Source organism: Pinus tabuliformis, chromosome 8 (assembly GCF_031772625.1).
Source record: "Pinus tabuliformis cultivar Carrire ecotype Pingquan chromosome 8, CPIR1, whole genome shotgun sequence".
In the NCBI taxonomy this organism is placed as follows: domain Eukaryota; kingdom Viridiplantae; phylum Streptophyta; class Pinopsida; order Pinales; family Pinaceae; genus Pinus; species Pinus tabuliformis.
Genome location: NC_142294.1, coordinates 108483108 through 108508138, shown reverse-complemented (window position 1 = coordinate 108508138; position 25031 = coordinate 108483108). Strand labels below are relative to the sequence as shown.

Here is a 25031-nt window from a genome sequence, read left to right as displayed (position 1 = left end):
TAATGCATCAAGCCGATGTCCTTCATCTCAAACTCCGTCGCATGATCTCTCTTGCAGTGCTCTATGAGTCTCTCTGCACCTGTAATGACCAAGTCATCCACATACAGCACCAGAATGAGAGGCTCCTCACCAATCACAATAAAGTAAAGGTTCGGATCTGCCTCACTCTTTGTGAAACCCATCCCCTACAAATATGTATCTATCATGGAGTACCAAGCTCTGGGAGCTTGCTTCAGGCCATAAAGGGCCTTCTTCAGTCTGCACACATGGGACTCCTTCCCATGCACCTCAAAGCCCTGTGGCTGCTCAATGTACACCTCCTCCCGTATGAAGCCATTGAGAAATGCAGTCTTCACATCCATTTGGTGGATCTTCTAACCTATCTCTGCTGCTATCGATATAATGGAGCGGATCGAAGTATATCGAGCCATGGGAGCGAAGGTCTCCTCATAATCAACTCTCTCTACCTGGGAGAACCCTCTAGCCACAAACCTCGCTTTGAATTTCTCAATGCTGCCATCTGCAGCATGATTTACCTTGTAAAGCCATCTGGAAGTAACCACGGGTTTGCCCTCAGGCCTCGGCACCACCTCCCAAACATCATTCTTCATGATAGAAGAATACTCCTCCCGCATGGCCTCTCTCCAGACTTGCTGGCTAGCTGCCTCCTCATAGCTAGAAGGCTCAGAGTCAAGGATGCTGGTAACCATCGCCATATAGCTACAAAACCTCTCAAGTGGTCTACTCTCTCTGACCAGCCTCTTCGGCTCAGCAACAGATGAGGCATCTCTCAAGGTGTCCTAAAGCCACTTGGGCTTCCTCTTCCCTGAGCATGCTTCTCCCATAGGAGAATGAAACTCCTCCTCCTCATCACCATCAGTAGCCTGAACTCCTGACTGTCTGTCTGCTGTCCTCCTGACTGCACCTGAGCCTGTAGAAGCTGAGGTACCGTGTGAACTGTCCATCAGTGGACTCCCTAGTGAACTGCTCCGCATGCTGCCCGGAGCACAACTCCTCTGGCTCGGCGAGCCACTACTCACTGACGAACCTGACATCCTCATAGATGTACCTCCGGATCCTCTTGATCCCTACCCACTAGATCCCTGCGACTGACTCAACTGCTGCTGAGGGTCTAGCTGATCCAGATACTCTAACTCCCGTGACCTCCTAAAGGCCCTGTCTTCTTCGAACTTCACATCCCGCCTGACAACAACTTTCCTCTGTGCAGGAATGTAAATCTGAAAGGCCTTTGAGGTCTCACTGTAGCCCACAAAGATACCCTTCTCTGCCGTGGGCTCTAGTTTGGTCCTCTTCTCCTTGGGTATGTAGGAGTATGTAATGCACCCAAAGATATGAAGATGACCAATATCAGGCTTCTTCCCAGAAAAAGCCTCCTCCGGAGTCATGTGTCCCAAGGCACGATGCGGACTCCTGTTCTGCAAATAAATAGCTGTGTTGCAGGCCTCTGTCCACAAGAACAATGGCAACCCCTGATCATGTAACATGGCTTTGGCAGCCCTTACAATGGATTTGTTCTTCGTCTCCGCAACCCCGTTCTGCTGGGGGTTATAAGGAACAGTGAACTCCCTCCTAATGCCTGCCTCCGCACAATAGTCAACAAATTCTCCAAGGGTGTACTCTCCCTCATTGTCCAACCTCAGGGACTTGATCTTCCGACCTCTCTGTGTCTCCACAAGAGCTCTAAACTCCTGAAACCGCTTGAAGACCTTACTCTTGGTCTTCAAGAAATAAATCCAGGTCCTCCTAGAGTGATCATCAATGAATAAAACATAGTACTCATATCCACTCAAGGAAACATGAGACATCCGACCGCTCACATCAGAATGAATCAAATCAAGTATCCCAGTCGCTCTGCTGTCACTGCTGGGAAAAGGGGATTTGGCAAACTTGCCCATCGTACATCATCTGCAAGTATCAAAGTGACCAGTACTGAAATCTGACACACTTGTAGTGATCTCCCGCAATGTCCTCAAGGCTCCATGATACATATGCCCCATCCTGCGATGCCAAATCTCACACAGCTCAGAACTGCTAGCTCTGCTGTCGGTACTACTGCTCAATGCCAAAAGGGACTAGAATGCAAACTTGTACACCTTTGCATGGTGTACACCTATCACTCTAGCTGAATCAGCTGGAGTGCCCGTGGGATACATCAACACTTGTCCTCCCCTGAACAATACCTCATATCCTCTGTCCTCCAAAGCTGAGACGGATATGAGGTTCTTCCTCATCCCTGGCACATAAAGAACATCTGTCACCTTCAAGGGAGGTTTGGACTCCCTCTGAAATGTCAGTGTCCCCACACCGACTGCTCTAACAACTCTGTCACCACCGAGTACTACCTCTATATCAGTGCCACTCTCTGAAAGCTCTGAGAAGTACTCACGGACTCCTGCCATGTGACGCGAAGCCCCACTGTCCACATACCAGATACCTGAAGATGCTCCGCTAATCGAGGGAAAAGCATGCTCCCTCTGAACCTGTGTGGCAGGTGATCCTGCACTAGAGGACTCACACATAGTGAACGCAAACTCCCGGTCAAAACGACCTGCAAAGTCCTCAACCTCTGCTGAAGCTGCCATACTCTGGTTCTTCCCCTTCTTCTTCTTCTTCTCCGGACACACAACTGCATAGTGTCCCATCTTTTGACAATTCCAACACTTCACCTTGGAATAGTCCTTCTGTGTGTCACCCTGTTTACCTTTACCTTTGCCTTTGCCCCCACCATTGCTTGTGGAAGCTTGCTTCTTCCCTTTGCCTTTCTTGCCTCCTGCCACCAGTGCTACATCCTCATCCTGCTCAACTGGCTTGGCTGCCCCAAGCTAACCTTTCCTGATCTCTGTCTGAATGCAATCATCCCAAAACCTCTCCCATGTGGGAAGGGTCTCACGTGCACAAACCCCATCAGCAAAGTTCATCCATGAACGGGGGAGGCCATTCACTGCAATCCGCACCAACTCAGTGGGTGGAATGGCCTCTCCAATCGCTGCCAACTCATCTCTCACATTAGTAATCTTTGTGAGATATCCAGCTGCACTATCATTACCCATCTTGATGTTCTTCAACTTCTCCTTCAGGACCATTTTCCGGTTCTCATTGGTACTCTGGTAGAGATTGGACAATGCTATCCACATCTCATGGGCATTGCTCTTTCCTCTCACATGAGGAATGCAATGGTCTTTGATTCAGTCTAGAATTAGCCTCTTACCCTTATTGTTCTTTTAATTATACTCAGCCAACTGAGTAGTATCAGTAGGCACAACAACAGGGTTCTGTGTAGTATGCACCATGATATCCCAGACTTCTGCCTCCTCAAAGATACTCTGCATTCTCCTTCGAAACGCTGTATTTTGTATGCCCATCCAACCTATCCTCCACCCTCAATCCCAATGACATCCTGCTGTCCTAAAATTGAAAAATAGCATTGCTGTAGTAAAGATAAAACTGTTGTTTGTGAAAAAATCAGCTTGCTGGAATTTTCTGAGTGAAAAATCAGCAGCTGTAATTTTTCCTCCTTGCTGTCCCAAACTGCGCTTCAACACTCAAGCTCTGATACCATGTAGAAATTTCTGCTTTCCCACCCCGGTTTTTAGTTTCTCCTTATTTCTCCCATATAGTTAAATGCCTTTTCCCATAACCATACATTTAACAACTGAAAAAATAATTTTTTGCTGAAAACACAAATTCTGGAAGTTTTACAGAATGCTGGAAATTGTGGAAATAAAAATCAGCAGTAACAAACAGCTATTAAAACACAGAGATTTTTGGTCAATGTGACCCTGGAAAAACCCCCTACAACTCTTGGGGAAAACCAGTTCGAGAGCTCTTCTTTATTTCTGGAAAATGCCTTTTTAAAGTGAGAAAATTTTCAGCAAAACAAAGTTTTTCAGCAAGCAAACTTATCTCCTTTTTCAGCCTCATAGTCAAACTGAAAACTGCTGTACGGAAGTATGGCCGTACCGATGTACGGACTGTACAGCTGTATGGATGTATGGACAGTACGGACTGTACTGATGGCCGTACCGATGTACGGACTGTACAACTGTATGGATGTATGGATAGTACGGACTGTACTGATGGCCGTACGGACTGTACAGACAGACCTCGGTTTTTGTGCAGAAAATCGCCTCCTTGAAATTTGTGCCCAAAAATCAGCCTTTTACAATTTGCACAGCGAAAATCTGCCTTTTACTGCTTGTTCTTTCAGCTGTACGGATTTGTTGAAGTGCTGCCTTGGAATATGTGTCAAGCTGCTGCCTCCTTCTCCTTCCTGTCCAGAAATCTCCCTTGCTCTCTTGCTCTCCTTCTCCCAATCTGCTCATGGAAGAATGAATGATTTTTTCCTCCTTTTCCTCCCTTAATCCAACCCTAAGTGACTTTTGGGTGATCCCTAAATCCAATGGCTGAGATAAATTTAGATCTATGGCTGAGATTAAATGCTCATTTAAATCTCACTTTCTATTTTTTAATTCACCCCACTTTAATAAAGACCAATTTAGTCATTTATTTCCAAAGTCACTTTTTCTTTCTAATTTTTCATTGACTTTATAAAAGTCACTTTAAAATTAAACTTTAGTAACTTTATCACTTAAAGTCACTTTTAAATTAGATTTGACTTTATAAAAATTATAAAGTCACTTTAGGAGAAAAATTAAATTCTTTTGGACACTTTTCCCTAGGCCAAAGATCAAAGCCTAAGGGAACCACCTGTCCTCCGGTACCAAATTTCAACAGATAAATGGATGAATCTGTTGGAAGGTTACTTTTTGGTCCATAGTTTCCCTGATAGGGAGAAGATTACTTTTGCATTGCTTAAGGCTACTCATGTCAAGGATTGGTGGGAAACTTATTGTGAGAAAAGGGTCGAGGAACCCTCTCTATTTACAATTGCCCCCTCTTGCAAATCTTTCCGAGACGTTGTCAAGGAACAATATTATCCCGTGGGGAGCTATGAGGACAAGTATATACAATGGACCACACTACGACAGTAAAGGGACCAAGATGTGCATGAGCTCACAAATATTTTTCATACTCTACGCACAAAGTTGGGTATCAAAGACTCTGAGTGACATTTGGTGCTCAACTACCACCACTGTGTGCACAAATACATTAAGGAAGAAATGCAGTTTCTGGACATCTCCCCGCTTGGTGCAACATATCAATATGATGCCAAGATTGAACAAAAATTTAAACAAAAGAAGCACGACTTTGGAACTGTGAATTAGAAGCATGGCAAGAGTGCCCCCAAACCGCAGAACAAAGGACAAAGCCAAGGCAGGGTGACCTAGGACAACCCAACTAAGCCGCAAGCAAAGAATAAAACCACGAAGACAAAGGACATTGGGAAGTGGTGTGAGTTCCATAAGATCCCCACTCACAACACAATTGAGTGTCAAGCCAAGCAGTGACTAGTGGCTGAGCTGAAGGCTTCAGAGTCAAATGCATGTTTTGACTTTGGGGCAGAACCCGACAAGGGGAATGATAAAGGGAAACAAATTATTGATGCAGTGCCCAACACCACCGTTGCCACTACCAAAGATCTAGAAGATCGAGCCGAAGATCCACAGGAAGGGGAGCGTCTTTTCCACTCGCAGATGTGGGTGAAGGGGTCTTCGCTACAGTTCATTGTCGACAGCGGAAGCCAAAAGAACCTCATTTCAGCGGAAGTCGTGAAGCGGTTGGGCCTATTGACCACACCTCACCCACAACCGTATACCATCGGGTGGCTTCACTAAGGACGAGATTTCCACATCAGCCAACAGTGCCACCTTCACTACAACATCAAGCCCTTAACAAATGAGGTACTATGTGGTGTTGCTTCTCTTGAAGCTTGTGATGTATTATTAGGCCAACCATACTTGTGTAAGCGTCATGTTGTGTATGAGTCAAGGCCTCGCACTGTTATTATTACTTTAGGTAGTAAGTTATACAAAATATTGGAGGTAGCCTCGCCTACTGCCATCTCTTTGATCTCTGCTAAGCAATGCAGTAACATCATCTCCTAGATCGAGAAATTTGCTTTTTTTGATTCGTTCTCAAATTAAGGGGAAGATCGTTGCCACATTTGTGGCCCCTGCGAAAGGTTCCACCGCACAATAGAATCAAGGTGGATAAGGTTGTGGAAGAATACAGGGACATCTTCTCCTCACCCACAGGGGTGCCCTTGCACTGTCAGGTCAAGCATTCGATCGATCTAACTCCCGGAGCACCTCTACCCAATGGGCCGATATACCGCCGCTCCATTTTGAAAAGTGAAGAGATCAAGCGGAAGATTCAAGCGTTGCTGCAAAAAGGGCACATCCGACCTAGTTCCTCACCTCGTGGGTTACCGATTGTACTTATATAGAAGAAGGATGGGACCTGGAGGCAATACATTGATTATTGGTCACTAAACAAAATCACTGTAAGGAAAAAGTATCCAATGCCACAGATTGATGACCTTCTAGGCTAGCTCAAGGGGGCAAAGTATTTAAGCACATCCAAAGGTCTCATGGAGGCACTCAACGTAATGGGGACCATTGCTTCCTAAGGGGGGAGTAGTGATCTAGGTGGATATTGGTGGCCACCCGCCTATTCCACTTGGACCTCGATCGTTGCTTCTTTCAGTTTCCTTAATTGTGGCACAACTTACTATTTTTGGCAATTTTTCGGGTCCTAAACTTCCAGAGCTGTTGTGAGGGCCTACATGACATTTTTTGGGAAAATAAAGAGACTAGAAAAGTGCTAGACCAATCTATTGATTTTTTTCAGGCCCCTCTTGGAGATCTTCGAAAAGAGGTATTATGATAGCCAAATGGAGATCGTATGCCAAAGTTACGACCTTTGAAATTTGATGTTCCAACTAACCCCAATGGGGCTCAGAAGCTTTTGTTGCTTCATCTCCTAGGGTTAGGTTTGTGGATGTTTAGGGTTTCCCATTGTTTATTAATGATAAAAAGGCCTCCGAGCCTCATTGTAATGCAGTTTGGAAGGCATATAGCCGCCACATCTCTTTTCAGAGATAAGCTACCATCGCCTGAGCTAGTTTATTTCCATTTTGCATGTAACGATTTTCAATAGTTTGCTATTAATGAATTGAAGTTATGTTTTCGTTGTATCTCTGTGTTTTTGTTCATCTCTATATTTCATTTTGTTCCTTCACAAATCTGGACCAATCTCTCATATAAACAGAGGAAAGAGAGAACTATCATCAATCATGCACATTTTCTTATTCTTCTTTACATTTGCGTTAAAGAGGAGGAGCATTAGTCTCCCTCTCCCTCTTGTTTTATCTTCTTTATACTTTGTCTCTCTGTCTTAAAGTGCTAGGGTTTCTTGGAGTAGTCTTGAAATCTAGGGTTAGATTTTTATCTCTAAGGAGGCATTAGAGTTGGTGTTTGGTGATAAACCCTAGTTTGTACTCGTTAAGGAAAAAAGAAGAGGAGACGCCTTGCATGAGGCCAAGGAGGACTTGTTAGTGGTGATTCTAGCTTGTTAGAGTTTCTTTGGTGGAGCTAGGGTTTTTCTTGGGTTTTCCCAGTTAAGGTTTTGGAAAGTTTGGAGGGTTGTACCAGCGTGTGACATGCTAAGAGTATGTACGTAAGCTTCCTTTCTTATCTATATCTATGGAATTTTCAGATGTTCAAAATTGATCTATAATAGATTTGATTTTTAGGTATGATTGTTTTCATGGTTTGGTAATTATAACCCTTGTATGTCCCATTGTTGCGAGATAAGTTAGGGTTGAAATTGTAAAGTGACCTAACATAAATCTTATTGAAGATAATAGGACAAATGTACTACTATAAATTTGCATTAGTTGTAGTGATTTAAAATATGGCTTATGCATAAAAAGATTGTTCTAAGGGGTTGAAACTTGTTGGCATATATTTGTTATCTTCTCCCTTGAATTGCCTAGTATATTGGCGTTGAGGTGAAGTGAAATATTATCTGTTGTAATTTATATTTCAATTCAACTGTAATGTTGATAATTCATAGGGATTAGATTTGTGAAATGTTTTTTTTTTTTAACACCAAAGAGTACCGTTTATATTGATTTCGTGCCTAGGCGTGATAGATACTAAGGAAATTTACAATTCCATTACATCAGTAGGCTTCATGAGCTACATATGTAGGCTATCAAAGCAGGCCCAATTATCTAGCAAAACTTTAAAATTGAACAACACTCCTATTATTTTACTAGTATATACTCGACATAACTGCGATAAGAGAAAGATACATAGGAAACCAGACATAAAAACACAGACTAGTCCTTAGAAACAGAGGGCGGTTAAGGTCAAGGCTTGAGATTTCCTCTACAAGCGGAGAATTCTGCTTAGCGAACTGCATTTGGAGACCTTCGAGCATGCTTTTGAGTGTCTTGACTTCGTCTTCCAGCCGTGCAATTTGGTTTCTCTTTGCCACTATCGTTTCCTAATTCTCACTAGCCGACTTCCTCTACTGATGAAGGAGCACCTGCATCTCAACAATATCTGCAGGCAATTCCGCATACTCGCTGGCACACATGTCATAAGCAGGTGGAGAGAAGGTGGCTAAGGGTGGGCACATCTTGACCTTGACCCAATCATGCGAGCAGTGCCTTGCTACCCCGCCCGAGCGAGGACAACGACAACCCCAGGAACCCGATGCCATTGTGGAGAGCCTAATGAGAACACCTTCGAACCAACTTCTAGCCGCTTGTAGAGACACCAAATGCTTCACCGAATACTTCCCCGGATGCTTCACATATCGAACAAGCTTCATTGAATGTAGAGACACCCAATGTTATCCTGGGTTGCGTGCCCCCAGGATCTCATGGTAGCTCCATGATTGGTTCGCAAACCAAAGTGACCTTCATTTCAGGCATCCTCGCCTTCGAGTGGGTGAGCCGTCTGAACTGAGAGGAGTAAATGCGACTTGTTCGCAAAGGGAATTCGCATGGAGAACACTTGAAGATACTAGTGAGAAACGATAATTCGAGAGATGGACAAGAGAGCTCCCACACTTATCGGGTCCTTCATGTTGATTTTGGGTAGCATCAGATGTGCTCTAGCTCCAAAATTTTGCGGAGGGGCTAGAATACATGAGATCTCCAGAACCCAAAAATCGTTTGGAGAAATTCCACTCGGATGAGGAGTTATTAAAATAATTAATATTTTTAATGGGTTCCTAAGTCTAAACTTACGAAATTAAAAATATTAATGTGTATTAATAAGAATATGGGCGAGAAACTTCTAAGTGACGAGGATCAATCCTGTTTTAATCTTAGCCGTTGATTAGAGTTTAGATCACGACTGTTGATTCATCAATAGGAAAAGTGTAAGAGGAGACTTGAGGGTCAGTTGGAGATACACCAAGAGATCAAAGAGTTCGATTTTTCTGGGGCGTGGTTTGCTGAGAAATTCGGGCTAAGTGATCTGAGTTGCAGTGAGGGACTTCAGTCCAAGGCCGAGGATACATAGCAGAGAGGCAGAGCAGCAACAGGAGAGACATCACAACTCCAGTGAGGGTGATGCAGAAGATAGAGGGGCTGACGCAGTCCTTTAGAGGCAGTGCTGGGGTTTTCTGTGGGGTAGAGAGAGCAACAGTTCAACAAATCAACTTTTGAGCAAGGGGGGCTCACTAGGAGGGTGATGCAACTCCAACACAGAACTTGGAGCAGCCATCGCTGCCCAACACTAGGAACAACAATTGTCATCTGTGGGGTTTGATCATCGAGTTGCTAGAATTGTCAAAATATCTGTCTCCGGATAGAGGTACGTCTGCCAGGTTTATTCACTATTGGGTGAGCCGGATTTGGCACCCTAGTTGTATTCAAAAATCTTCTTAATAATACAAACCCTCTATATGCTGCATCGGTTTTCCCGAATTGGGTTTTTCCAGGGACGATTACGTTGTCCCTTGTGTGATTGTCTCAGTTTATTTTAGTTCATGATCTGTATATATGTGTAGGCTGCAATAGTGTTTTCATCGCTGTTTAAGTAATTAAATAACTTGTTGAATGTAAAGAACAAGTAGGAGATGATAAACCAATGATTGCAGTAGGATTTTTGATGTGTAGATTCAGAAATTCTCACACTTCAAACTTGGAGACCTCACATCTGCCGATTTCAAAGCACCTCGCGTCAGGAGAGATGGAGGATGAGTCCTCAAACAATGCCAGGTGGAGCTACAAGAGGGGAGAGCCGAAGGGAGACAGGGAGGGGGGATGGTGGGAAGAGGGGCCAAGGAGGGGGCAAATGATATGGAGGGACAATTAGGATCTAATTGCTCTTTAATAATATAAGTCTTAGGAGGGGGGGAAGATTAGGGAGAGTTGCATAATGAAATTAAGGGATGGGTAAAAAACCATAGTTTCCATTGACAACCGTATGCCCTTCATTCAATTGACAAGCCTTGTTAGCTTGTGAATCTGCCTCAGAGTTTAAGCCTCTTAAAATATGGTAAAATTGTAAGTTAGCAAAGAGAGGGAGAATTCCATGGGCTCACTGAAGCAGTTGATTGAGCTTGTTGTTCTGGGCATAAGAGTTGGAGCGCATGTGCTTTATGACTAGGAAGGAGTCTCCCAGAATTGTCACGTTCGTGATTCCCCTTTGGTGGGCTAAAAGGAGCCCAAGATAGAGGCCATAAGCTTCAACTTGGTTGTTGGACTTCTTTCCCAAGCCCCAGGCATACTGGTCGACAAGTATTCCTTTGGGATTACTGAGAATCCCTCCCCCTACTGCCACCCTATTTGTGAAATGTTAAAAGTGGTTAAATTTCTAAATTTGCAAAAGAAACCACAATTCATGAAATTTCTACACTTGAAGCTCTCTACCATTTACCAAAAGCCTTATGGCATGGCCTTTTTTCTGGCCACGTTGCTCTCCCACCCAACGTAAATCACCATTCCTGGTTCCCATATATTGCCTCTCTATGTTGTCCCTTGACAACCCTTAGTGTACTTTTCTTCTCCTCCCGCTTCTTGCCTTGCATTCTCCCATGTAGACATTATTAAAGCAATTGGATTCATGAACACTAGCAAGGCTATTGACGAGAAAGGCTTTCAAGTCGAGTTCCTCAAAAATGGTATTCACTTTCTCAACTTCCACAGAGTTGATTTATTTAATCTTGTTGTTTGTTTAAGGTTCCCTTTGTCTTGGTTGAACCATATCATCCACCTCATTTTTAAGTTGAGTATCACTTCATACCCCAAAAATTGCAAGATCATCATAGTTGGAGACACTTTCACCAAGCTTCTTGGCACAATAAATCATACGTGGTTATGGGATGAAATAGAGAGGAGGCACCTCATGGTTAGAGGGCATGTAGGATTTTGTTTAGAGGATTAGACCATTGACTGCATTTTTACTCTTCATATCATTATTGAGGTGGCTTGTCATTGACCTTTTGAAGTCTTTTGTTGCTTTGTGGACTTTTAGATGGCACTGAACTTTGTTTTGAGAGAGGTCTTGTTCTAAAGGTTCTGTGGCATTGGTATTTCAAGACCCTTCCAGTGGCCATCATGAGAATATACGAGTTGGTGCTTCATCAACTTTGCTTTGCTTATGGCATCTTTGGTTGTTGCATTTGATCTTGATGGTCAACTACCTCTGTCCATCTTTTGTTATTAATTTCCTTGACAATTATTTGGAACAAAGCCTCATCCTTCAATGGAGAATTTTCATCCCATCTATCTTCCCAAAAACATCTTGTCTTGTCACCCTTTACTACCCAAAACAATTTGTTAGTGATAATAGAAGTCTGCTTAACTATCTTCCCAAAAACATCTTGTCTTGTCACCCTTTTCGGAATCAAATGATCTTTAGAACAATCCTACACCTCTCGATGAGAGGAGTCTAAGAAAAATATCAACTGCCATAAATAAGATGACCCACATGGAGTTTGGCCCTAGTTGGTAGTTTTAACACTCCCTCTCAACTAGGGAGAACTCTATCTGCTGATCCATCTGCCACACTGTACTATCTCTGCCATCAGTGCCCTGCATTGCTCTGTTGAACCATGAAGAAGAAGAATTGATCGAGAATGTCTCATACCATTCTCTACTGACTCGCAGTTAGTTCCATATGAAGAGAGTGTGTCATACCACTCTTACTGATCCCAGATCAGTTCCAAAAGAGAGTGAGTTATGTCACTCTTACTGACCCGAAGTCAGTTTCATTGATCCCAGATCAATATCACAAGAGAGTGTCTCAAACCACTCGTACGGATCCCAGATCAGTTTCATTGATCCCAGATCAATGTAGCCCATCCTGGCATAGGGAGTACGATAGATACAATGATGCGTCCATCGATAGTACTACTATGGTCCATAACCCCACTTCCCTACTCAATGGCCAAATGAGAGGTACTTCCCATGAATCCCAGACTGCATGGGTAGGATGTCTCGACAGGAGAACCACTCATCCTGTTCATAAGTCACCGCGGGGTATTATCACAGGGGAAGGCTGAACCATTCACCCTGTACACAGTGCACCACTAGGGGAGGGTGAGTCGCCCTATGGTCGCTTGTTGCTCCAAGAAGTACCATAAGCCCCCCTAGAGCTCCCAAAGCTCAATGCATGCATCATACAGGACCCTCATAAGAGGGCCTCTCAATGACTCCAAGTCGTTCGGGAAAGTCACAAATTTGACCTTTTCTCGGGGCTTTGACAAAATGTCTATGACCTGCACATTAGTCCCAATGCGATGGATCCTTCTTGCTCATCGATGTACCACATCCCAAATAAAGTGGTACCTGATGTCTATATGCTGGAGCAATCATAGAATATGGGATTCCTCAACAATCGAACCCCCCTCTGGTTGTTACAAAAGATCATGGTGGTATCCATCATGTGTTAAACAACTCATTGAAGAGCTTCTGCAACCAGGTAGCTTCACACGAGGTCATACTCGTAGCTATGTATTCGGTCTTAGCGGTGCTTATAACAACCCACTTTTGCTTCTTGCTCATCCAGGATATCAAAGCAAAACCCAAAGAGAACCAACACTCAGAAGTGCTCTTGAGATCCTCCACACTACCTGCCCAGTCAACACTCGAATAATCATGCAACTTCATATTTCCAGCAGTGTATCTCAATCCATGAGAGATTGTGCCCTGAAGATATCTCAAATGATTCTTGGCACCAATCCAGTGAGGCTCAACCAAATATGAGCTCAACATGCTAACTGCAAAACATATATCTAGATGGGAGTTCACCAAGAACATCAATGCTAGAATGAGTTTGTGAAACTCAGAGACATTTTCCAAATCAGGTCCGGCATCCCTACCACATAATTTCTGAAAGTTAATATCCATCGAGGTAGTCACGAGCTTGCAGTTCATCATTCCAAATTCGGAATCCAACTCCCTCTTACTTTTGCAAATGAGAGGGTCTGCGCCTGTTAGGAAGAGGTTGTGCTCAGAAGGTGCCAGTATGAGAGGTTTATTATCCACAACCTTCAAGCAAAGGTTTGGATTGTGTTCACTCCTAGTGAATCTCAGCTTCATCAGACGGCTATCAATCCTCTCATATCAAGCTCGCGGTGTTTTGCTTCAAGCCATAGAGGGCTTTCTTCCACTTGCATACATGAGATTCCCAATCATGAATCTCAAACCCCTCGGGTTGTTCCAAACCTGTGGACGATGGGAATGGTACCCTTGTAAGATTTTCCTTCGGTAGATCTCAGACATGTACCTTCATGCTCTTCTTGAATTCAGTCATCCCTGTCACCATCTGACACACATCGAGTAGGGCCCCATAATAAGTAGACCTCCAGTGCTATAGATGAGATGTGTCAACTGACACGGTCCCTAATGGACTTCCTGCAACTTGATACAAATTGCCAACCTTGAACCCATGAGTAAAAGCATCTTTGAAAATTCTATTTTCAAACACGTACCTTTCCATCGATGAATGCCACCCTGAAACCTTTGATTTCCATTGCCGAAATGGACACTAGGTTCTTCTTGCGATCAGGTACATAAAATAGATTCTTGTAAATGAATTGAGTTACCCTCATTTAATTAAGGGGTAACATTCCCTACACCCTTTCTGGGATAGGTGGCATTGAATCCAAGTATAATCCCATGATTGTTTCCATCTCTACCAAATTAGAGAGAGCAACCTTATATCCGATGAAGTGCCTTGAAGCACTACAATCAATAAGCCAGATTCCCAAAGAGTTTGAAGGAGAGGGCCAATACAAGATAACAGAAACAACATTTGATTCTTCATACCTGGGGTTCCTTGCTTTTTTTTGAAGAGTTGGTTGTTTCCTTGAAGACCTGCATTACCTGTCATTCCTCCGATCATTGAAGATGTCCCTAGAATGATTGTTATCATCATCAAGTGATGTATCCCTGCATAATGGCCGAACTTATTACAACCAAGGCATCTGCCTTTCCTTCCTCCCTTAGATCCAGACTTCCCATTGAAGTGATCTTTAGGTAGGCCATCAGAAGCTTCCGCTACGCCATTCTGATAATGTTCTCTCCTTCGACTTCACCCTTGGTGAATTGGAAGAGGGATGAGGAACCCATTGAGCCTTTTGTCCTTTCCCAACCGTCTTTGGTGATTGCTCTTTCACTCTTGCTTGGGCTTTGTATTCACCTCAGCTCTGATACCATTTTAATTTTAGGTATGTTCTATGCTTAGAGCAATTTATTTCAATTTTCACAGTTAGCTCAATATCTTTTTCAGATTAGAAATCACATCAGCATTAAAGTAAATTGCAGATAAAACATAAACATAGATTGTAGAAGACAAGCCAAGACAAGAGGACATAGGATGTGGCGCTAGCCAGGGACAAACCCCAATGTGGGGAAACGCTTGATCAATTCTTCTTATATGTTCTTCAATAGTTCAGCAGAGAGAGAGAGAGATAGTACATATACAACATAAGTCAACACTTTGACTTATCTAAATAAGAGCATAGATCATCTCTAAGTAGATGATACATGAGGTAGCTGAACTCAGTTGAAGACATACTGCTTCAGCTGATTCTCCCAGGTGACTCCATCACCATGATGCACTTATCATTGTGCTACTCCTCATCATCATGCTGCACCCATCATCCCTCTGCTGCATCTCATCATGCTTTACCAATCATGATTGTACCCATCACTGTATTGCATCATGTACCATTGTGGTCCCATTGTGCTTGCTGCACCATGCTTGCCATGCTGTCACATTGTGTTTGCAACACCGTGCTTGCTGCTGTCCCATTGTAGCATTGCTGTACCATGCTGATGTCCCAATGTGTTTGCAACACCATGTACTTGCTGCTATCCCATTGTAGCATTGCTGTACCATGCTGCTGTCCCAATGTGTTTGCAGCACCATGTACTTGCTACACCAAGTACCATTGCTGCTATCATGGTGCTCATGCATCTTGCTGCACTATCACTATGTCTATTAGTATGCATTCAAACTTCATGGGTCACCTTGCTGTCACATCTTATCATTGACTGTATAGGTTCATAGTTTAGGATCTCTGTATGCTATGTAGGATGGAAGATGGGACAACCTTCATCATAGGCCATCAAGATAGATCTAACATCCCTCATACATAGGAAACAACATCCATGCTTGTCCAACCTTGTTTGCTGTTGATTGTTAGTGAAACATTGGTTAGGGCACATACCTGTGGCCTTAATATTCTCCAATCTGCGCCAAACAAACCTTGGAAGACTGTGGCTCGCTGAAGGTGAACTCATTGCCTTCGGGCATATGACATCAAAACAACCCACGCTATTTCTTTGCTGTGGTGGTATGTCCTGCGGCCTACCACACAGCCTTGCTGTAGCATACAACCTCCTCCAAATGTGCCCAAACAACCAATGTTTTACTCCTCTTCTACTCGGCCTAGCAGCCTATCCTTTCGGCCCTAGTTTCAGCCTTAAGACTCACCAAACTGGGCCTCCCGTAGCAACCCTCTTCCACGTTGTTCCTTGACCCTTTCTGTTGGTTAGGGCATCCTTAAGACTTCGTTTAGGGTCACTCTAGAACTGTGATAATGTCTCTTCAAGGGCTGCGTAGGAGAGCCTCCTTTAGGGCAGCGTAGGTGCCTCTCTTCAATGATAATCATCCTTCATGACTGTGTCCATAGTGCCTGCATCTAGGTCTCTTTAGATAGTGTCTAGGGCTAGGGCATCTCTTAGTCTCCCTTAGTCTCCTTTCCTGCGGCGTCTAGGGCTACTTCCTCTTAGACTTCTCTTCCACTAAAACCCAAAAACAAGTGGAGAGAAAATCAAGAGTGAAGTGTGTGTGAAATGACTCTCAAGTCATCTCTTTTTATACTAAAATGTTGAGCACATGTGGGGGTTATTTGGTTGCTGGCCGACCTTGACGAATTGTCCTATAACACAAATAAATTCATATCTTCATGAATACTTATCAGAATCAGATGATCTTTAGATCAATCCTACACCTCTCAATGAGAGGAGTCCAAGAAAAATATCAACTGCCAGAAATAAGATGACCCACATGGAGTTTGGCCCTAGTTTCCAATTTTAACAATAACAGTCACCAAAAAATGTAGATCTAGGCCAAATTTTTGATACCCATCAAACATAAGTGATTTATTAATGTATTTAACAATTTTTTCAGTTAATTTCAAGCCACTTAGATGTGCTTTTCACCACTATTAGAAAGGTATATGACTGCTGTATCAAACAATGAGGAAAAAGAGGGTTTAGAGATCAAATCCTTGGGACCTAGGCTTTGAAGATCACTTGTCTAAGTTGCCAAAATATTTTCAATAGCTTAAACACAATTCTTTACTAATTTTTCTGTAAAACCCACCAATGATCAGTGTCAGAAAATTAAATATTCAGATCAGAAATGGAGCAAAGAAAATATAGGGCCAATGAGGGCTACCATCAGGCTTAATAGTGTTAGCGTTGGGTTGGGAGAAGGCAGATTTGGGCTTAGGAGCCCCAAAACTTGAAACCATTGTTCTGAAAAAATTATTTTGCTTTAGATCTTTAGATTTGTTGTAAAATCTTCAATGGCTGACCCTGCAAAATTTTTGGAGACTACATCATACCTCATGGGCCTAGATCTGGCTCTGATCCAACTCTTTCCACTTGATCTCACCTGCACAAATGAAAATAAGAATACCCAAAACCCCAATATATATAAAAATTAAAAAAAAAATTCAAATCTCAAAACCCCCCTGTTGCAAAACCAAGATTAGAGAAATAAAATAATTTACAAGATTTTTTTTACAAATATAATCAGATCTATACAAATAATATATAGATCTACTGGTTCTGAGAAGTGCGAGTTTAACTACGCTGTGAGATCTGTAGAAATAAACTCCTCCTAGCCAGATCCATCAATTAAACATAATATATAAAAGATAAATAATTTCAAATGAGGCACTAGCCAAGAAACCCTGCAAGAGAAACTTCGTTTGATAAGTCTCGAGATTTAATAGGAAGTCTCTTCAGTTCCTATGCTTTGGGAGTTGTCTAGTCCAATCGAGAACTTCCCCTCATGCCCAAGCTCAAAGGCTAAAAATCAACAACTTTTAAAAATATACTTCAGCAGAGAATTAAGAACAATAATACCATAAGAAATAGGAGAGAAACACTACCATCAAGGAAAACGCCAAAGACTTTGCGTTATTATAATACAAAAAAATAACAAGAGAGCTTCAACAGTTAGTACACGATTCAAAGATCAGATGATTTGTAAGACAAATGACCTCTAATTTATAGATAAATTCTCCAAATGGCAAGTTGGCTTGATCCCCTTCAAAGTAATCTCTACCGTTGATAAAGATTTAATTATCTTTTAATCTCCACCGCTGAAATATTTATTTTTTGAGGAATTTTCGAATTTCTCTTTTAATCCTTTTTAATTAGTTGAAAGTTAATTATTTTGAACTAATTTCCTCAAAAAACTAACCTTGACTTAACTACCAAGGCCCAAAGGTCCAAGAGTTCTTGAAATTTTCAATATTCCTTTGGTGGGGGACCTCTAATACTTAATTTTTCTAGGACCCACGAATTTTTTTATTTTGGAGAATTTATTTTTCCTTTAGACTTTTAATTTTGACTATAATTAATTAAATTATTGGCTTAAGATTTTTAATTTATTTTTGTAAGAAAATTTAATTAAATGGCATACGAGGGGATTAATAATTTTTTCCAACCCTCTAATATTTTAGCACCATGGCTAAAATATTATTTACATAAGATAATTACATTTCAACTCTCAAAGGGGGGGCGGAACCCATTTGTTATAGACCTTCAATTATTTTATCCAATTCCGTGACTCAATATGATTTAGTGGACCAGGTGATTTGTAATAAAATAATCTAGTCAATTAGCTAAAATTATTCCTAAATCACTTTACTGAACACTTGTCTAGAACACTAGGACTTACCTAAGATCTTGACGACAAAATCCATCGTAGCTTTGGGGTGAGGCTGGAGGGAAAAACTCTGCCAATCATTTGTGTTTAGAAACACAGATGAATCAGTGAGACGAAAAACCTCCTAGGATGAAAATCGTCATCAAAATAATAGGCTTACCTAGGTTGTTACATACATTATGGTCTTACTAAGATCATTTACATTATAAACTTGCAGAATGGGTTTACAACTTTGACAAACTGACGACTGATGACTGATGAATCCGGGATGATCTGAATGCTCGAGCATGATGGAATTCCTTTGCGAAAATGTGTACTGCTATAGGGTAGTTGACATAGAGTGGTCAACAAGTATAAAAAATTCATTGGCACATTATTCATTTTGCTAGGCTTAGAGAAACTAACATGGTATTAGAGCCAAGCTTCTAAAAACAATTCAAGCGTTGCATAGGTTCAAGTTCAAAGATGTTCATGGTCTTTCTAGGGTTTTCAACAAACAATTATTCAAGGGTTTTGATTTGCCATGGAAACCAGTGTCAAGGATGAAGACAGTTTAGAAGGAGCCTCAAACCAGTGTTGTGAACATCTCGATAACATCCCGATTTTATCAAGAAACCGTGATTTTTTGGCCTAGCTGATGTTTTCCAATTTTTGCCCATATTTTGATGGTATCTTAATTTTGTCAGTGTTTGCCGATTTTTACCTATATTTTCCCAATTTTCCCAATTTCTTGGTTTTTGTGGACCCTTGAGGATTTTATCCCGATGCCGATGTTTGCAACATTAGCCTCAAATTATCTTCAGTGGAGAGTCGGATCACAGCTGTTGTCAAGGAGAACAAGTTGTGGAGCATTGCTAACTCCACAGTGGTTGTGCCAGTGCCAGATCCTGTTTTATGTTGAAAGACTCCAATCTGGCAAAATTCCAACCAACTGTTCAGATGTCGTTGTTGGCACTGTTGGCCTAAGCACGAGGAAAGAAATCTCTGCCTCTAAGAAGCATGGCTAGCTTATTGGAACAACCCAATCAATCCCAAAGAATTCAAATATGACCTGTGTGACATGATGTTAATGTGAGGCCAAGTGGGAATCTTCATGGAGAACTGAACTTTTGTGCATAAAGCCTGCAGCAAGTGTGTATTATCATGGATAGATGAGATCTATATGTGAAGCCTACAGCAATTATGAAAGTTCTATTTTACTTGAGCATATTCATGTGCCAGATTGAAGTATATCTACGGCGAGCTAGCATGTATCTGCTGAGACAAAACAGAGGATATTCATGGAGTCAATTACAAGTTGGAATTAAAAAAGGGGAAATGTAATTGAACAGGTTGGCCCCGATGTCGGCCCCTTCACCCCACAGACATGTCTATTAAAAAATTATCAACCACTATAATTGACAATTTGTCCTCTCCTTTTGATAATAAGAACTCGGGGTAGTAGCAACAGAAGATTCAGATCTGAGGTAAATGAAGGAGCAGAATTAGAACATTTTTGGTGGCTATCTTCTGAAGTTTTTTTTTTGGGCTTGGTTCTGGCTATACCACTGCAGCTTTCGTGGCCCTTTAACAGATCTGGGGAGCAGACATTTCTGGAGTTTTTTGTTGCTCATAAAGCAAACAATTCTGTGGTCTTTTTCGTGATACCTGGGAGCAACAGAATCTTTCCACAGAATTTGTGCAGACCTCATCACCCTTTGGATCAGACTTGTAGCATTGTGATCTGACCTCTGCCTGATTACAGATCTGAGGAAGAATCCAACCAAGAAAATGATAGGGATAGAATCTGAGGCATGCATCAGTAACAAAGAAGCAAGGGTTGAAGTAAATATGTGATGGAAAGATTGAAGACCTGAAGTATATTGTCTGACCATTGTGTACAGAACTGAGATTTCTGTGGTCCAGCCCTGTGGACAGGACCGAGCTTTTTGGAGAGTAAAGTCTGTAATCTAGCCAGCCTCCTTGTAAAAGAGAAGTCTAAACTCCAGTTTTAAGTTGACTTGGTGAAACCCAAATTCTTGAGGCCTAAAGCTTGTTCTAAGGCAGATGTTAAGCAATCCTGGGAGTTTTGTGAAGATCTAAAGGAAATCCTTTGAAAACTTATTAAACTGTTCTTTGAAATCTCCTCTAGCAGACTTAAGATTTGGAGGTAGTCATTTTTGGTAACCTTAAAAGCAAAAACAAATCAGAAGCAGATTTATTTGAAGTAATTTCCTATGCAGACCTTGAAGAGCATCCTGAAGAACTTATGAACAGAACTTTGAGGAGCCGAATTGTCTCTGTATTGACATTGTTTAAGTTCAACCTGAAACAGATTTGGAGACTTTGGAACAGAATTGAATACATGCTGAAGACCCTTTAAGGAGAACTCTTAAAGTCTTTTGGAGCAGACATAGAAGCAGTATCTTGGAGCATTCCTGAAGCATACTGGAGCAGAACCAGGATCCGATCTTTCTGAAGCAGTCCTGATGCAGAGGTGAAACAGATTTTGGAGTCATCTTTAGAAGACTACTGGAGACATTTTGAAGCTGATCTGAAGAACTTCTTGAAGACCCCATGAGACGTCCTTGAAGCATTGTATTGTTGATGACATCTGTCAAGACTTATTGAAGAAGTTGTTAGAAGTCTTGAAGAAGCATTGAAGCCTACTTGAAGAATTAAAGCAGATTGAGAGGGTTAGAGCCCTAGAAGATCAGAGCCCTCACACAGGGTTGGAGTCTTGTGGAAGATTAGGTTAGAGCCTGGACTTGAGGATTGGAGTTCTCAAGTAGACCAAGTCGGAGCTTGGATCTGTAGTGAATATTTCAGTCCTCATCCAAGGTTGCAGCCTGGGAGAATTTGAAGAATTTATTGTACAGGTTGGAGCCTGGTTGCTTGTAAGAGGATTGGAGTCCTCATTATTCCTATTAATAATTTTTGTTTGTTTGTTGTATTCTCTCTTACATCTTGTGTTCTGATTTATTGATAATCTTAACAATTGTAAAGAAATACTGATTCAGCCCCCCCACAGTATTTCCAACACCAACAGAATTCTATTAGTGTCCTTGGCCAAAACCCGACCAAGCTGGTCCAGTGAGCCTTCACAGCTCAGCTCCTTGGCCCATTATAATGAAGTTTTCCTAAGCCTTTTAATGGCTTAATTACTTGCATTCCACAGTCACAAAACCATGGGCAACCAAAACCATGTGCCCAAAAACACCATTGTAGACCAATTAACTTTGACTCTTTCACCGAGTCAAGTTTTACCTAACACTTTGGTCATTGTTGGATACTGGTAATCCTTTGTTATATTTTTTTCACAGAAAAACCTAATAGTTGTCTAACTGAAATTTCCTTCATTCCTTTATTCTTCATCTGACCAAGGTTGTTGGTGTTAATTCTTTGCTTGTACTCTTTGAAAGGATATTTCTTTTTCTGTTATAATTGCAGTGATGTGGGCTCTTGATTCTTCAGTTCAGTAAGTACTTCCAAGAGAAATTGTATCGTATATTCTGTTTTGATTGATGAGTGCATTTTCGCCTTTTACTTTTAAAAACCATTCAAGGAGACATATTTCTTTACTGCCATTTCGCTCGTGCAAGTTCTATTTCCTTAAACCTAGTTAGAGGACAGTTTGAGATGTCATTTTTCTCATTACATGGATATCAAATTGAAATGTTGCTTGACAGGGAGACAAAAATTCACAGTATTGGAGCTACTCTTGTGGGCGTTGATGGGTTTGGAAACAAATATTATGAGAAGTTGGAAAACACCCAATTTGGTAAGTTGTGAAAAGACTTATTTGTTGCAAACTTGTTAGGAACTGGAAAACTAGTCTTATAATTATGGAAAATGTGACCTCCACTATGAAAGTGAAGTCCTGATAGTGATTGCAGTTTTTTAACATGTACAAAGATTTCATTTAGCTCTTAATAAAACAGGTAGATACAGGGTATTTTATACCCAAAAGCAGGCAGCTGAAAGCAGCCTGAGCTCCCGGAAGCACTTTAGTAAGCTGGATTACAAAATGATTACTTGGGCTACAAAACATAATGAAGTCCACACCTTAAGTGCCACATAAACATAATGACCATGTCAGGAGGCAGCCATCTCTATGTTAGTTATTAGTTCAGATTAAAATAAAGCTTCCACCTTACAATGTTGACATGTCTATAATACTGTATTCTGTTAGTATGCATTCGTTGAAATTTCTGTAGTCAGGAGTTTTGTTTCCATTCCCAAACTTGTAATTGCAATATGCCTTGTTGCAAGTGCTTTCACTCCGTACTTGGTCATATACTTTCTTGTTTGTGTAAATTCAAAGTTCTTATTGTGTATTGTATGATTTCAATCAGCTAAATACTTCATTTCTCCTGATAATGTCTTTTTCTGATCTATAAACTGAGTTTCATTTTTAGCAACACTTTAGAGCATAGATTTTATGCAGCACATAAATAGTCTGCATGGTTTTGTTGTTTGTCCGGTCTTTTTGTTTTAGATTACTGCAGTCAGCTCCTCTTCCTTATGCTTCTTATTTCTATGATCAATTTCAACATATTTTCAACTATTTTGCGGAGAAGTGACCAAAGCCGGAAGATTATCCTACTAAAAGGCTTTTCTAGATTTATGTTTATGGAGAAGACATGAAGTTTTCTAAGTCTGTTCTCATATGGTACTACAGGGAGGCACAGGTGGGTCGAGTATGGGGACAAGATACACTATAATGCTTCATCAGTACCTCCTGAATGGCATGGTTGGCTGCATTATATTACAGATCGTACTCCAGAACAGGTCTTCTTCAGTGATATGAATGCATCTAACCCTTCATTTATCTTCTCACAATAATGATATCTTAAATGCATAACAGCAGATTCTGTATTATTAATGATATGTTCATTTGGTCAGTTACTAACCACTTGATTTCCTAAATGCACTGCCTCATATTTTGGAACTTTGGAAGACATCTAAATGAGCTTTGTTGTTTGACTAATCCATACCTAAAGCAAGAGAAACTTGCTTAAAGTATTCCAAGGTGGAGTATTTGGAAGTTGGTAATAAAAATTGTATGTAGCAGAATTTGGTCCACGCTGCCTTTAAATTGATACCTTCAACCTTGAAATAGAAACATATTCCTTTGATAGTAAGTGTTCTTAATAGAAAACTATGATTAGATGTATAAGTGACAAGGATCATATGGTTGAAACCTGATACAAGGGACCACTTACATGAAAATTATGATTAAATGTTCATTGAGTAGGAAACATATAGTTGATACAATCTTCCATTGCTCTATGAGACTTGGTGCTTTCATTGTCATTGGTTTGTTGATTGAGGATAAAGAATAGAGCCCTTGAGGATCTACTTTTGAGAGACAATAAATTATAAAAGTACAAGGAAAGCTGTTGCTATCGAAGGTAAAATTGGAAGTCTTGTTTGTGTTGTTGGTTTTTAGGTTGAGAGTGAATGCAAAGATTTTATAGGAATATTGAAGGTCCAAGATTTATAAAGATGGTAGCTTATTTTTTATCAAGTATATTTTATGTTTGTGACAGGCATTTGATGCCTACAGAGAGAGATGTTTAATTGAATGTAGAAGATTTCAAAAGTCATCAAGCATAACCTCCAAACAATTTGTCTCTTGCCGGGTATAGTGAGGTAAAACTCACTCAGTTTCTACGCCATTGTATTTTCTCTATCACTGGATTGCCGAGAGGGCATCCAACATTTGTATTCAGAACTACTGCTTAATAATATAAAACCCTCAGAGCTGCTTCACCGGTTTTCTCGCATTGGGTTTTTCCGGGGACTATTTTGTCCAAAAAATAACCGTGTCCTATGTATCTTGTTCTTTGCTCAGTCTTCTGTTTCATGTAAATCAAATTTAAAGTAGTGTAGGCTGCAGAAGTAATTTGCTTCAGTATTTAGAGAATAACTTGATAATGTATATTAAAATCAAGTAGGTGAAGTAGATTCGGATTTGCTGCAGTAGGGGTTCCTTGAGGATTAGGAATTCTCACATGGTATTAGAGGATTGATTTTGAAACAAGGAAGGGCAGATCCAGCGCTCAACAGAGAGGCCAAACGCTGCACTTGGCAACAATTTGAATCCCCTTGAAGGGATTGCGCAGTCCTTGCTGGGAAGCAAAGATTCTGAGGAAATCTCTCTCTGAGAGAGTCGACAGAGGTACGATTTCCAGTTCGTGAGTTTGCAAAGGCAGAGGAAGTGACATAGAGCCTCAGCATAGTGCTTGAAGGACGCAGTTTGTGCCGGGCAGAAATCCGTCGGAAAAGAGGGAAGACACATAGAAGGGGAATTGTTTCCTTAGAGAACTTTTTGCCAAAAAGTTTGAATTTCTCTCTTGCTGGGCCGTTGAGCAGTGACTAGAGGAGTCAGTTCGACAGTTGGGTGAGATGTCATTGCATGGGCTTAGAGATTATGACAAGTTGGAAGGAGCTTCCAACTGTCATATGGAAGACCAAATTCTTAGTTGTACTGGAGTACAATCTTAAAGCCTACGTCAAAAGTGTTGTAGTTGTTCTTGCTGACAATGATCAAAGGAAGAAGTACAAGGTTGAGCAGGGGAAGGTGAAGAGGCTCATTCTCGATGGAGTTCAAGATCATGTGGTCTCACACATTTGGAGGGCAAGGATACAGCCTGAGAGATGTGGGAAGCCTTGTCTTCTCTGTAT

General features: G+C 41.3%; 1 protein-coding gene across 1 annotated transcript in view; it reads left to right on the top strand.

The window, feature by feature from the left end:
• The window catches only part of LOC149234366 (NADH:ubiquinone oxidoreductase, 17.2kDa subunit), a 98499-nt gene that overhangs the window by 16434 nt on the left and 57034 nt on the right, over window positions 1-25031 (top strand). The window contains exons 3-4 of the mRNA XM_089371818.1: window positions 22031-22122; window positions 23023-23132. Of these exons, the coding sequence (XP_089227944.1) occupies window positions 22031-22122; window positions 23023-23132 (202 nt within the window). The remainder of the gene's footprint in view (window positions 1-22030; window positions 22123-23022; window positions 23133-25031) is intronic.